The following is a 15,450-nucleotide window of genomic DNA, read 5'->3' as shown; positions in this document are numbered from 1 at the left end:
AGCGACTCTGTAAATAAAAGGATTTTTTATGAAAATCATTTTGTAGTAGTAGTCTAATAGGTGATGCCAACTTTCAATGGATCACAATAACTTATGCAATAAGTACTTCCAAATTATACAACTTAATCAATTGACTAACACTTACAAGAACATAACTTTATTACAGCACAATAGTATTGCACAAGACCATACACATCTTCCTTTAGTGTCTATACTAGCACTCACCCCTTCCTCTGTATATAGTACCCATGGTAGCTCTAAAATGCCATTGGTAACCTTGTTGACATGCCTCATATTTGTGGTGGCTCTTACAAAACTGTTACTTCCATTGCATATTTCAACAATACATTTTTCAAGAAGATGGATATATCATCCTTCTTTGCCCAAATATTTTAATCCATCTATCTAACTTACATGCTCTGATTTCTATATTGGTCTCAACTAACAAGGAGTGAGATAAATTAGGCATGGCACATGGACTTGCATGGAGCAAAGCTTCAAAGTATCAACATTCTTGCATAGTCCTCAAGGACAAGAAGCCTTTGTTCCTTGTTGTACGAGTACATGACACTGACCATTCTCGCGATGTTCAAGCAGACCTGTGTGAAGTTAGAGGAGAAGGTCCTCGTGCATAAACACTCCCTATTGAGCTCCTCCCACTCCCTTGCGATCAAGCTACGCATATGTGCTTCCGCATCAGTAGGGCTGCATCTAGGGTTCTCCATGAGGTAGAAATTTTTATACGATCCATCGAATCCTTCCTGAGATTCATCCTAAAAAGTCCATGAACAAAAGTGCTAAAGGTTTGCCGATTTGAAAATTTTGATGTGCAAAAGGTGAAAACATTTAACAAGTGTTTATTCAACTAACCTCTGCACTGCCCATGTCATCCCAAAGTCGGAGAATCTTGGCTGGGCAAGAGATGACAGAGGGCATGTGGTCAATGAGTGCTTCACTATTTTGATCACACCCTAGCATAATGAATATGTGTACAAATGTAAGCGGCACTCCTGACGTGACAACACCATTTCTCAGGTAATCCTCTGCAGTAGGAACCTGATGGTTTGCTAGCCATTTTGCCTCAACCATAAATCCATCAAACAACACCGTCCACTGCAGAAAATTGTGGAATTTCTAGCGTCAGCAATTGTTAGTGTGGTTTCATTTGTATTTTTAAATAAATTTTCTTATGAATCATTTTAGCAAGTTTTAAGTTGGTAAATTTTTTATTACTATTTATGTAGATAAATTGAAGAAGTGCATACAAGATAAAATTATTAAGAAACATACTGCTTTTCTAAGATTATTAGCTGGGTTCAATCCATGCTCCTTTTCAGCCATATCTGCAATCTCATTTGTAATGGTGTAAAGAGCCTTGTAGCATGATCTCATGTAACTAGGGAGTGAATCAGCAGCCGCAGTATTCCACCTGCCAATTATGTTTTTAAAATTAACATCATTGAAATTTGCTATTTTTAATATGACAATAATAATTATACATATCATTTACCATATATATAATCTTACATTTTGACAGCTTCAGTGAAGAGAGAGAGCTCCTCTAGTGTGCCAACAAGGTCAAATATGTCGTCCACAACATAGACAAGCGAGATTATCTTTGTCATCTCAACCCGATATCTGGAGAAAGAATATCCTTGGAGGGCTGTCATGGACCACATGTACCATTTCAGCACCTGGTCCCGCACCACAGGTATTTCTTGAGCCAATCCTAGGTCCATCCACCATCTGCATCAAATAATGAAATATCTCACCATTATAATTCATAAGACAGGAAATAATTACCACTCACTCTTAGAAAAAAAAATCTGGAATATAAATTCCTAAACAGTTTTACATAAATTTCCGAAGAAATTATCACGCAACTGATCTATAATACAATAGCATATATGCATCATATGACTAACTAGCTAGGAAGATCAGCACTCATTTGCATACCTTTTAATCTCTTGCATTTCTTTCTGATGCAGCAATTTGTTGAGCTGAAACTCTGCAATTGCTAGTTTCTCCACCGCCGTGTCTCTGGTGGGCAGGCTCTGCAGGTAGGTGAGGTGATGCCTAGCTTTGTACGGCATCACGCTCAGGTGGTAAGGGTGGTCCAGGGACTGCCTCACATACTCTGCAAGGCTTGGCTCCAGGTACCTAATGGCAGATGCAAGGTGCTTGCTTGAGAACTCTTTTGCCTTGTCGAGCAATGCCTCTCCTCCAATGTTCATGTGAGACATGTCATGCAGGCTTAGGAGCCCTCGGATGTCCTTGCTAAGAGGAAGCTTGAATTCGCCGCTGTTGTCAGTGAACCTCCATAAAACATCATCTTCTGCACATCGATGTTTGTAGAAACCATTTATAATTTGGACGTGGATATATATCCTTTTTTTTCGAAAATAACGATGAGTACATTTTCTAGAAAATTATGTTAATATGTATAGCTCGATGTTCATGAAAAAAAGAGCTTAATATATATACATTTGGGAGGAACGATTAATTATTGTCTGCGTTTACTAACTTGCTGAAACATCATAGCCTGCCTCTCTCAGGAGCCTGAATGCAAGGGTTGCATCGAAGAGATCATTGCTGTGGACGAGATTCATGCAAGCACTCATGGCGCTCTCGATCTCTTCTTCGAAGTAGTGGTCGACGCAGAGGCGCTTGAGGTTATCGATGGTGACCATCATCTCCCGGTTGCTCTTTTGACGTTGATGAAGAATCTTTTGGACGTCCGTCAGGCCCTCCTACAAGGTAGTTTGTTTCATGGAGAGTGAGCACATATAGTATATGAAACTTATGGAGTGCTACAGTTTTTATCAAGTCATTATTATGTTGTGAAGAAAGTCTAATTGACTAGAGTTAGGGTTACACATCAGTTCATCTGGAACTAATGAAAAGAAATGGATATGGCTTGCTATAGGCTATACCTGGAGATCAAAATCATTGCCCAGCAGAGTGTTGGATGCCGCCAAAGGGCGGATGAATTGGCCACGGTGGCGGCCTTGCCGGCTGTTTCTAGCTGCTGCCGGCGAAGCTGCAATGAGAAGAGGCTCCACAGAGGAGAAGGAGAAGATGATGCGCGCAGGTGCAGCAACCATTATTGCTCCTGGTAGAGAGTGCAACTACTCGAACTAACTAAACAACCTAATCAGAAACCAAGCAAAGCTACTAATGATGCCTATGTGTATGATTTTGTTGTATGGCTGCTTGTGTGAGTGATATGCATCGAGGTGAGCGCAGGCCCTCGGCCAATTTATAGGGCGAGCGTAGTACGTATGAATGTAGAACATGTGTGCCTAGCTAGGATACACATGTTTGCTATGGTGTTTATGTGAGCCACATACCGTGTTAGCTGTGGTGTTTGCATGTAGCTTCCGAAGCCAGCATCAAACTGGAGTCCAAATCCTGTCGTTAGTATAGGTGATAGGTCTCTTCGTTCGTTCTCTTCTCAGGGCATATATATACAGATACATCACCTTCTGCGAGACCCATGTGAAAAACACTAAGCTAGTTCTGAATGAAACGTCGACAGATTATAATAAGCCACTCAAACGCTATATATTTGCTACAAATTAAGTAAATATATATATTACTTTCTCTATTTCAAATTATAAGTCGCTTTGATTTTTTTGGCAATTTATTTTTTCTATATGCATCTAGATATAATAATATGTTTAGATACATAGCAAAATAGATGAAATAAATAATTTAAAGCAACTTATAATTTGAAGCGGATGGAGTAGCACATATGCTTAGTTAGCAGGTTCTGCAATCGCTTTTGAAGACACTGTTAATTCTTTTGTGATGTTTCAGTTTGTTTCTCCTTACTACATACCATATGAAAGCTCTTGTAAGCGAACAGAGGTTGAATAGTCGTTGTACTTGTACCACAAGCACTACTATCGTTGCTAAACAGCACTCTAGCTACTAGTACTTGGAAAAGGAAAGGCCTGAATGGGAACACGTGATACATTTTTTTAGGAAACGGTTGTCATTCCACATTTGAATGAGACCAAAATCTGCAAATTTATGTGTCCCTGTGTTCAGTTTGCTTACAGGTTAATTACTCTCTCTTCATTCATACCATTTAAAAACTTTGATGACTAATGGTTCACATCAGTGGTTTGGGATTTAACACATAAAAATATGGTATGAGAAGATTGTCCACCGAACATTCTTTCATATGCATTATTTTTAGCAACTTTTTCACTTACAAATAGTTATGAAACTAATAATGTTTAACAATTTGATTTTAGGATACATTGTTTAACACAACATAATGTTTGATCATTGCATTGGCTTCGTGTGTGTATGCATATATACGCTACTCACATCGCAACTTCTTTCTTGTTGCAATGGATAAAATATCTCTATTGTACGTGTAGTTCTACCATAGATAGTGTTGACCTCAAGTCCTACAGGAAACACAAATGGAACTTAATTTCAGGACACGATTCCATCACACATTATTCTTCCAAAGATGAGGCTGAAATTACTCAAGTATATATATTTGTGCATCCGTTGTTCTCACTTTATTTGCTAACAAGTTATGACGACACACATAGATGTTTTCTGATCTAGCTGGTCTTGAACTTAATTCGTTGTCTTTTTTTTCTTTCACTGGGATTATATTGTTGTTACACAGGTATTTGTTTTTTCGAGAATAATGTCACTGGTATTTTCCATAAAAGAGGAAAATAGAAAATTGTTTCGAGTACAATATATGTATATGTATATATGCAGTATCCTACAAATTAAATCGAACTTCGAACCAGGCCACCATATTATATATATGCATTATGCATGCTGCCAATAAGCTCCATGTATAGAAATGTGACTGCAATTGGTCCCCGATATCGTGTAAGAAAAAGACGTTATATACATTTCCCATCTTTGGCTATTAAATATATTATATATGGGGCATAATAAAGACGTCACTGTTGAAGTCACTGTATATTCTGCCTGTAGCACGTTTATTACATGAAAACGATTGAGGCCTTGTTTAGTTCACCCAAAAACCAAAAACTTTTCAAGATTTTCCGTCACATCAAATCTTGCGGTACATACATAAATTAAAATAAAAACTAATTGCACAGTTTAACTGTAAATCGCGAGATGAATCTTTTAAGCCTAGTTACTTCATGATTGGACAATGTTTGTCAAATAAAAACGAAAGTGCTATAGTCCCGAAAATCAAAAAAATTTCAGAACTAAACAAGGCCTGAGGCGCCTGGGGTCAGGGGAGCAGTCATCGTCTACAGTGGTCAAGTTTGGATTTTTGTAAGATTTAATTGATGTACACTGTATACACCCAATATATGTGTACAGCTGTACGGGGATTAGTAAATTTATCTGGAGCATAGTTTATATTCAAACAAGTTTCTTTACTTTTCCTGATCAGCATTTTTTTAGTTATATATATATTATACAACATGCATGCCATCTTATAACATTTTGCATAGGTGGGATATCGTGTTCCTAGAATATAAGCTCCAAAGTACTAGCCGAGAACATTACAACATGTGCCCAGCAGGTTGAACGGGAAATGTCGTCTAAAACTATATGTGGGTTCGATGGCGACTTCTTTGGTTCATGGCAACTCATTTGCTGGGACATTCATGCGATATATTAAATTTGTTTGCACTACAGCATAATATATATTTTTTCTGGAGGCAAGCAAAATCGATTTTCATACTGCGTCCGGTCTAGCTGATATTCACTGTCATTCGGCTATATATATTTTTTAGAGGTAGGCATAAGACCACCTCAGTAAATCAATTAACAACGTCTAACATCAGCTATATTTCTTAGAGGTAGGCATGCGACCACCTCAGTAAATCTCAAACTAATACTAAAAAGGAAAAAACTCAGCTTAATTTTTCGTCTGGCTTCTCTTTAGCTAAAGTCTGACATCGCCTCTGCTAATGCCATTTACAGAGGAGCAGAAAATGGTTTCCAGAAAATCCAAAAAACAAAATTAGTGTCATTGAGATTCAAACCCGCAATCTACTTACTGCTCAACTAGAACATCTCCTTACCACTACACTACACAATCACTAGTGATCCTTTTGTCCCCAAAAGAATATAATTCTTGGTTCATAAATCAATTTTTATTAATTAAGTTTGATAAGTTTACAGAAAGTAGAATCAACATTTATATAACTAAATAGGATTACTATGAAATAGTATTTCATAATTAATCTAATATATTACTTATTATATTAATCAGAAATGTTGGTAAATTTTTGTAAAGATTTTATCAAACGTAAAATTATTTACTTCTAAACCCATCAAAATTACTCCATCTGTCTCTGAAAGCTTCAATTCCTAGAGTTGTCTTAAGTCAAACTTTTAAAACTTTGATCAAATTTTTAGAAAAAAAATATTAAAATTTATAGTACCAAATTAGTACCATTAGATTTATCATAGAATATATTTTTATAAGATACTTATTTTATGTTATAGATATTGATGTTTTTTTTTATAAAATTGATCAAACTTAAAAAAGTTTGACTGATATAGATTTTAGAAATTGAAGTATACTTTTTGTTATACTTTGTTTTTGACCAAGGGAGTAGGATGCAATCCGTCAGTCAATGTGGTGGTCGGTCGTCATTGGTTGGCTGACAACGGACTGCTGGTAACCACTCAGATTTGGTTACCGTAGGGATAACTGGTTCTGGCTAATGCATGCCGTTGTTCAGGGGAACCCTGAGGTTTCATATAGGTCAAGTCAATTTGGATCTTCGTGCTGCTAGGTTGTGTGACCGCAGATACGACAATTAATTCAGCAATGTAACTTTCATTGTTATCACGACGTACATGACCTTGTTTAGTTTATGGATGAAAAGTTTTGGGATGTCACATCAGATATTTTATAGGACGTCGGAAAAGGTATTCGAATGCTAATTAAAAACATAATTTGTGAAAATTGCGAGACAAATTTATTAAGCCTAATTAATATGTTATTATCACATTTGTGTTACTGTAGCAATAATAGCTAGCGAAACGGCGGCCAAGCAGACCGTCAGCTGGCGATCGCAATTGCACAGCTAGCGAAACGATTTCCTCAGCAGTCAGCGTCTTAACGAAGCATTGAATTGAACCACGTACGGCTCCACCAGCCTGCAGGGAGCCGGCCGCTGGACGCTCGCGAGGCCGGTGGCGGTGGCCCTCCGATCCGCCGAGACCCACGACGGCGGCAGCTCCTCGCTTGCCTTGCCTACCACCGGAATAAGAGAAGAATCAAGACCAAGGAGGACCACAAACTCTTGACCTGCTAATTCGTGTTACAGAGAAGATGACACGGGAAATCCTATTTTTACCCTTAAATGACTGATTTATCTCTATTCAAAAGTAAAATATAAAACGAAAAATAGATTTATTTACTCCATATATTTTGATACTGGACCAACCTAATTTGGTACTATGTTTATCTATTTAGTACATCTCTAGGTACTTTCAGTTAGGTACCTCTTATTTTTCTATCGTCTGATCTCGTTTAATGAATATAATGCTCTATATTCTTTCCAACCATGTTAAAATTTCTCGGGGAGAACTAAACTGGGCCTTAGATGCTGGAGCCGCAACCAACTACTGCTTCCACACATATAACCTGCCTGCCACAAACGTCCATTGAATGACTGACCAATGCAAACTATAGACTGGAAACTAGTGTCTGCAGCTCAGCTGTCCTAGATTCACGGCATGTTTAGATCCAATTTTTTTTAAGATTTTGGACACTATAGCACTTTCATTTGCATTTGATAATTATTGTCTAATCATAGACTATCTAAACTCAAAAGTTTTATCTCGTAAATTATAAGTAAATTGTGTAATTAGTTATTATTTTAATCTATATTTAATGTTTCATGCATGTGTCTAAAGATTCGATGCGACGAGAAATCTTATAAACTTCTGAAATTCTGAAACCATCTAAACAGGCCCTCAGCTTCAAGTGTGAATGTTTCGAACTTTCGATGCATTCGTTGGATGCGACTCCTATTTGATAACAAGCCATGCATGCAAACTACTGGTGTAGCTTTTGGTCATGTTTGTGTCGCTTTGCATATGTCCACTATGTTTCTGTTGGGGTAGTCTTTTTAATGGATCGTGTGTTTTCCCTGAGACGGGCCGGAGGCCCATCTTTGTAAATGCCTCTATTTATAGAGGTTTCCATGTTAGAAGGTCTACAACTATAAATCGATTTACAGAGGCAATACTCATTAGACTATCTCAATAAATGCTTCTATTACATCTGAAATTCACTTGCTACTTTAGGAGATACAAACATATTTAGACCACCTCTGTAAATAAAAGGGGTTATATTCCAAAAGTCGTTTTTATAATAGAGGGTGTGATTCCAACCTTCAATGGATCACAATAATTCATTCAAGAAGTAGAGTAATACTTACAAGAGCATGGGAAAGAAGGCCCATCACACTCTTCCCTTAGTGTCTATACTACCACCTACCTATCCTCTCTATATAAGAATCATGGTAGCCCTAAGCCACCATGGTAACCTTGCCATGTGTCATGTGGTGGCTCCTACACAATTATTACTCCCTCCATCCAAGAAAGAATGTAATTATGAGATCCATGCCAGTCAAAGCAACTCAATTTTTATTGAATTTATAGTAAATAATATTAGCATTTATGTCTCTATATAATTTTTTTATAAAAATATATTTTACAATTAATTTAATAGTATTTATTTTATATTATGAATGATAGTAGTTTTACATAAATTTAGTCAAAGTTCAAACGGTTTGACTCATCAAAAAAGAGAGAATTGTATTCTTTCATGGACGGAGGGAGTACTTACGTTGCATATTTTAACATTAGAATTTTCAAGAAGATGGTTATATCGGCTACACATTATTATTACTGCTCTAGAGATGGATATATCGTCTTCCTTTGCCCAAATATTCTAATCCTAGCTATCTAATTTACATGATTTGATGTCTACATTGGTATCAACTAATAAGGAGTGAAATAAATCAGGCTTGGCACATGTATTTTCATGGAGCAACATCCTCGCAAAGTCCTCAAGGACAAGAAGCCTATGTTCCTTGTTGTATGAGTACATGACGCTGATCATTCTAGTGATGTTCAAGCAGGCATGTGTGAAGTTAGAGGAGAAGGTCCTCCTGCATAAACACTCCCTATTGAGCTCCTCCCACTCCCTTGCAATCAAGCTACGCATATGTGCTTCTGCATCACTAGGGCCACATCTAGGGTTCTCCATGAGGTAGAAGTCCCTATATGATCCATCAATTCCTTCCTGAGCTTCATCCTACAATGTCCATGAACAAAACTATTAAAGGTTTGCTGCTAATTATTATAGGCAGGTTGGAATTGAATTTTTGATGTGCAAAGGTGAAACCATTGAACAAGTATATGTTTGACTAACCTTTGCACTACCCATGTCATCCCAAAGCCTGAGGATCTTGGCAGGGCAAGAGATAACCGAGGGCATGTGGTCAATCAATGTTTCAGTACTTTGGTCACATCCTAGCATGATGAATATGTGTACTAATGTAAGTGGCAATCCTGATGTGACAACACCATTTCTTAGGTAGTCCTCTGCAGTAGGAACCTGATCCATGGTTAGCCATTTTGCCTCAACCATGAATGCGTCAAACAACACCACCCACTGTAGAAAGTTATGGAATTTCTATTGTTAGCATTGTTCACCATGGTTTCATTTAACAATAAATTTTATTATCACTTGAACAAATTTTAAATTGGTAATGTAGACTTAATTAGCTATTTAATGCGGGACGCCATAGCTAGATGGATGTAGAATTTTTTTTATTAGTGCAGATAAATTTGAAAAACTATATATAAGATAAAGCTACTTAGTAACATACTGCTTTCCTCAGATGATTAACAGGGTTCAATCCATGCTCCTGTTTGGCCATATCTGCAATCTCATTTGTAATGGTGTAAAGAGCCTTGTAGCATGATCTCATGTAACTGGGGAGTGAATCAGCAGCTGCCGTATTCCACCTGCCAATTGCATATTTAAAAATCAGCATTCTATAAATTAAGTATTTTTAATATGACAAAAATATGATTACATATCATATACTCTATGCAAGCTTACACTTTGACCGCCTCCGTGAAGTGGGAGAGCTCCTCTAGTGTGCCAACAAGATCAAATATGTCGTCCACAACATAGATTAGCGCGATTATTTTTGTGATCTCAACCCGGTATCTGGAGAAGGAATATCCTTGGAGCGTTGTCATGGACCACATGTACCATTTTAGAACCTGGTCCCGCACAATAGGTATTTCTTGAACCAATCCTAGGTCCATCCACCATCTGCATCACATAATATCAAATATCTCCGCATTATAATTCTTAAATTACCACTTACTCTGTGCAAAAAAAGGTGGAATATAATTTTCTAAACACTTTTACATAAGTTACTGAAGTCGACTTGTCTAGTGAACAAGATCAGCACTCATGCATTTACAAACCTTTTAATCTCTTGTATTTCTTTTTGATGCATCAATTTGTTGAGCTGGAACTCTGTGACTGCTAGTTTCTCCACTGCAGTGTCTCTGATGGGCAGGCTCTGTAGGTAGGTGAGATGATGCCTAGCTTTGTACTGCATTAGGCTGAGGTGGTAGGGGTGGTCCAAGGACTGTCTCACATACTCTGCTAGGCTTGGCTCCAAGTACCTAATGGCAGATGCAAGGTGCTTGCTTGAGAACTCTTTTGCCTTGTAGAGCAATGCCTCTCCTCCAATGTTCAGGTGAGACATGTCATGCAGGCTCAGGAGCCCTCTGATGTCCTTGCTAAGAGGAAGCTTGAATTCACAGCTGTCGTCCTTAGTGAACCTCTGTGAAACATCATCTGTTATGCAAACATGTTCATAGGTGGATACCGTTTATAATTTTGACTGACATGAATATTATATATATATTTGGGAGGAGGAATATATTGTTTGTGTTTACTAACTTGCTGAAACATCATGGCCGGCCTCTCTCAGGAGCCTGAATGCAAGTGTTGCATCGAAGAGATCATCGCTGTGGATGAGATCCATGCATGTGCTGCTCATGACGCTCTCGATCTCTTCCTTGAAGTAGTGGTCGATGCAGAGGCGCTTGAGGTTATCGATGGTGATCATCATCTCCCGGGCATTCTTCTGACGTTGATGCAGAATCTTTTGGACGTCCGTCAGGCCCTCCTACAGGGTAGTTTGTTTCATGGAGAGTCAGCACATATTGTATTGGGAAGAAAATCTAATTAATTAACTAGAGTTAACACAGTTCATCTGGAAATAATGAAAAGAAATGGACATGGCTTGCTAGGCTACCTGGAGATCAAAGTCATTGCGCAGCAGGCTGTTGGACATCGCCATAGGGCGGATGAAGTCACCACGGTGGCGGCCTTGGCGGCTGTTGTTTGCAGCTGCCGCCGGCGAATTTGTTGCAAGGAGAAGAGGCTCCATGGATGAGAAGGAGAAGATGATGCGTGCAGGTGCAGCAAACATTATTGCTCCTGGTAGAGAAAACAACCAAGCTGTGGTATGCATCCCTGATTTCCCTGTGTATATTTTTTGCCTATATGTATATTTTGCCGTGGTGCATGCAGTAGCGGTGGACTGGTGGTTGCAGCTGCCTGCTTGTGAGTGAAGATATGCATCGAGGTGAGCGCATGCAGGCCCGGCAATTTATTACAGGGAGAGCCTAGTGATAGTTCCATTTTTTTTTGCAAAAATATACTTGGTAGCATTTTCGTTTGTATTTGATAAATATTATTCAATAATAGACTAATTAGACTCAAAAAATTCGTCTCGTAAATTATAGATAAACTGTGTAATTAGTTATTTTCTTTATCTATATTTAATGTTATATACATGTGCCAGAAGATTTGACGTGACGACAAATCTGAAAATTTTTGTGGAAAGGCCTTGTTTAGTTCACCCCAAAAACCAAAAACTTTTCAAGATTCTCCGTTACATCGAATCTTGCGGCACATGCATTAAGCATTAAATATAGATGAAAACAAAAACTAATAACACAATTTGACTGTAAATCACGAGACGAATCTTTTGATCTTAGTTAGTCCATGATTGGACAATATTTGCCACAAACAAACGAAAGTGCTACAGTAGCGAAATTCAAAAAAAAATCGCATCTAAACAAGGCCTAAACAAGGCCTCATAGCACATGTAATTCTAGCTAGAACCCGAAGACACACTGTTAAACATATTGTGTGAGCCATGTAGCTTATATTAGTAGCTCGTCTTAGCTTCTTAGATATTTATGTGAGCCATGCAGATACCGTGTTTGCATGCAGATGAAGCTTCCGAAGCAGGCAGCATCAAACTGCAGTCCAAATGCTGTAGTCGCATGCACAAATGTCTGGTTTGTTCTCTCACATCGATTAGGGCATATATATACATCACCTTCAGTTTCTTATCCGATCCCTGTGTGCGTTTGAATCTGCTACTGTGTGTAGCTGCTCCAATTTGCTGCATGTGAAAAATATCTACTAGTTCTGAATGAAACGTCGATGGATTATATATATATATATATATATAAACTACTCAAATAATGTGCCATATATATTTGGTACAAATTAAGTAGTAAATATAACAATATAGGAGTATATAGTACTCCCTCAATTCCAAATTATAAGATGTTTTTCTTTTTTAGATACATAATTTTTACTATGCATTTAAATATACACTATGTCTAGATACATAGTTAAAGCAATTCATGTAGAAAAATCAAAACGTCTTATAATTTAATTGGGAGTGATACATGCTTAGTTGGTCCAAGTTAGTTCTGTAATCGCTTTGGAATGAAAGACACTGTTAATTCTTTTTTGTGAAGACACTATTAATTAGTTAAGATATAATAATTTAATCGTACGTGTGTGGACACGCTACACACACGTCTAGGTACATATATGCCAAAGTGTGCATCATGCATGCTAGGAATCTGCAACTGTGTGCGTGATGACACACACACACACAGGTTGATGATAGGACCAGAGACACCTTGACAGTTGACACCATATGCTGGAACGTTTCCGTGGTCTAAACGAGACCGTACATATAGCCTCTGCTCCCTGGCATCCATAATATCACATGTCTCCAAGAAACGTAAATTGAGCAACATTATTGATCTGTGTTCGCGCTTCCTTTTGACGAATTGGGAGCACTAAAGCCTAAACCACGGCAACCGGCCGGTTGTTGGCTCGTCTCTTGGCCTGGGTGATTTCAATCTTATTTACAAAACCGTGCTGATGCGTCAGTTTCCTGCAGCGTGGAACGAATGCGACCTTGTTAAGATCCACCTCAAAAAAATCACAAATTCACATGGAGCAATGAGCGGCGAGAACCAATCATGGTAAAACTTGACAGATTCCTAGTGGCTTTTTTTCATGAACACAGCCTTGTTGAACACCAAAACCAGAGGAAACAACTCAAGCAAAGTATGCATATGAGCTGGGTCACCATTGAATACCTCATCGTCTGTCATCGTCGATATTAATGGAGGCGGCATCCCAATCGAGAGTCCCAGACGTTTCATGACAAGGTACTCACCTTGCTTGGTTGTTGGGATGAGTTTTCGTGTGCCGCTATCTGTCTACTTCGCTTGGGGAGCGAGAGCGAAGGCGGTGCACGTCCGACGAGGGCCGCCTCATCACCAGGCAACTCGAGAAGTAGCAGTTGTCTTGCATTTGTAACTCGCTTGGTGAAGCGCTTGAGGCGTCTATCGGCCGAGGTCGTCTAAGGCGAAGGGGTACAGTTGTCCGCAGGGATCACGTTGCCTGAATCCGAGGAAAGCTTATTTGGTGAATAAGCTCTGTAATGTATAGTACTAGCCAGGAACATTATATTACATGTTTCAGTACTGTCTAAGATGAGCTTATCAGCCAAATCAGCCAGCTATTCGGCAGTATTTTCTCTCACACTAAATTAGCAAATAGTATTTTCAATCATAACTTTTCAGCCAAACGAACAGATTGCCATATTGCACGAGATGAAATATACAAAATCATCTTTGTAGTTCATTCCCGTGGTTGTTGAGTCAGACACGGTTACGTAGAGCAGACCGAGTGCAACATTTGGGGGCGTTCTTCGCTTCCATCGACCGTCACCACGAGATACATGGTTCCAAACACAACCTAAGACCCTGGGCATAAAAAATATTATTATTTTTATAATTTTAATAAAAAATTATTTGACTTCTTGAAAAATGACATATATATTGGTCAATGTGTGGTCAGTTGTTAGTGTTTGGCTCAAGTCAGTGTTGTGAATTGTGATCAATTATAAAGAGCAAACACACTCAGATTTTGGATCTGTAGGGCCTGTTTGGTTCCCTGGCTATCACGAAACCAGGCTTCTCGAAGCCAACTTCCTCCTGTTTGGTTGGCCGATCCAGCTTGTTAGCCAGGCTCCAGCGAGCCAAAAAGGAGCTCTTAGCCAGGCTACGAAAGAACGGAGAGGCTGGCCGTTTTCGTGGAGCCAGGCCTGAGCTAGCCCGTGTCCCATCCATCTCACTGCCCGGTGTGGCAGCGAACTCGCCGCCGACGAGCGCACACACAGCCGACGCCGCACCCATCCCCTGCTCCCCCCACCAGAGCACATCCCGGCGAGCTCCTCCTCCACCTCCTCCAGTTCCGGCCCGAGGAGGGGCACGGAGATGGCGTTGGCTGCCCCAACAGTGGCGCGGACGGGATCCTCAACTCCGGCGAGCTCCTCCTCCACCTCCCCCAGTTCCGGCCCGAGGAGGGGCATGGAGATGGCGTTGGCTGCCCCAACAGTGGCGCGGACGGGATCCTCAACTCCGGCGAGCTCCTCCTCCAGATCCGGTCCGAGGAGGGGCATGGAGATGGCGTTGGCGGCCCCAACAGTGGCGCAGACGGGATCCTCAACTCTGGCGAGCTCCTTCTCCACCTCCTCTAGATCCGGCCGAACGACTCCGACGAGCTTCTCCTCCGCCTCCTCATCCGATTGAATGACTCTGGTGAGCTCCTCCTCCTCTTCCGCCTCCTCCATGCTTGCAGCAAGGTCCCAATGTTCCTCCTCCATGCCCCTCGCCCCTCTGCCCCTCCTCGCTCGCCGGCAGCAGGGGCGCGGCTCCCTTTGGAGTCCGCCATGGCCGTGCTGCAGGTGCTTGGTGAAATGACTGAGAGAAGGTAGACTTACCTGTTGAAGAAAGAGGTGATTCTATTCCCTTTGCACAGCAAACCAAACACGAGCTCATCTTAGCCAGGCTCAGCATCGCAAGCAACCAAACAAACACCTCTTGGCTCCCTGGAAACAGGCTTGTGGTGCCCAGGCTAAGATTCCTAGCCAGGCTATAGTAAACCAACAAACCAAACACACCCGTAGCAGGCCCCTCCTGGCTATACATAGACATGTCGGATGTTCAGGGATCCTATGAGGTTTCATAGGTCAAGTCAATTTTGGA

At 40.0% G+C, this 15,450-nt stretch overlaps 2 protein-coding genes across 3 annotated transcripts; both read right to left on the bottom strand.

Moving 5' to 3' along the window:
• On the bottom strand, positions 107-3,384 carry LOC110434455 (S-(+)-linalool synthase, chloroplastic-like). Its single transcript, XM_021458533.1, has 7 exons — positions 2,934-3,384; positions 2,525-2,750; positions 1,957-2,335; positions 1,528-1,746; positions 1,291-1,429; positions 871-1,113; positions 107-773 (listed from the first exon to the last, which is right to left on the bottom strand). The coding sequence occupies exons 1-7, from the start codon at positions 3,102-3,104 to the stop codon at positions 498-500; spliced, it is 1,653 nt and encodes a 550-aa protein (XP_021314208.1). The 5' UTR covers positions 3,105-3,384; the 3' UTR covers positions 107-497.
• Positions 8,905-11,642, bottom strand: LOC8085234 (S-(+)-linalool synthase, chloroplastic). 2 transcript variants are annotated; one of them, XM_002451373.2, is made up of 7 exons: positions 11,334-11,642; positions 10,976-11,204; positions 10,492-10,870; positions 10,115-10,333; positions 9,879-10,017; positions 9,419-9,661; positions 8,905-9,301 (listed from the first exon to the last, which is right to left on the bottom strand). In XM_002451373.2, exons 1-7 carry the CDS (start codon positions 11,550-11,552, stop codon positions 8,942-8,944), a joined length of 1,788 nt encoding a protein of 595 aa, XP_002451418.1. In that variant the 5' UTR covers positions 11,553-11,642; the 3' UTR covers positions 8,905-8,941. The 2 variants fall into 2 exon arrangements, with proteins under 2 accessions (XP_002451418.1, XP_021315927.1); XM_021460252.1 differs by having other exon boundaries at positions 9,419-9,604.

Source organism: Sorghum bicolor, chromosome 4, assembly GCF_000003195.3.
Source record: "Sorghum bicolor cultivar BTx623 chromosome 4, Sorghum_bicolor_NCBIv3, whole genome shotgun sequence".
Taxonomy (NCBI): Eukaryota; Viridiplantae; Streptophyta; class Magnoliopsida; order Poales; family Poaceae; genus Sorghum; species Sorghum bicolor.
This window is presented reverse-complemented; position numbering and strand designations above follow the sequence as displayed.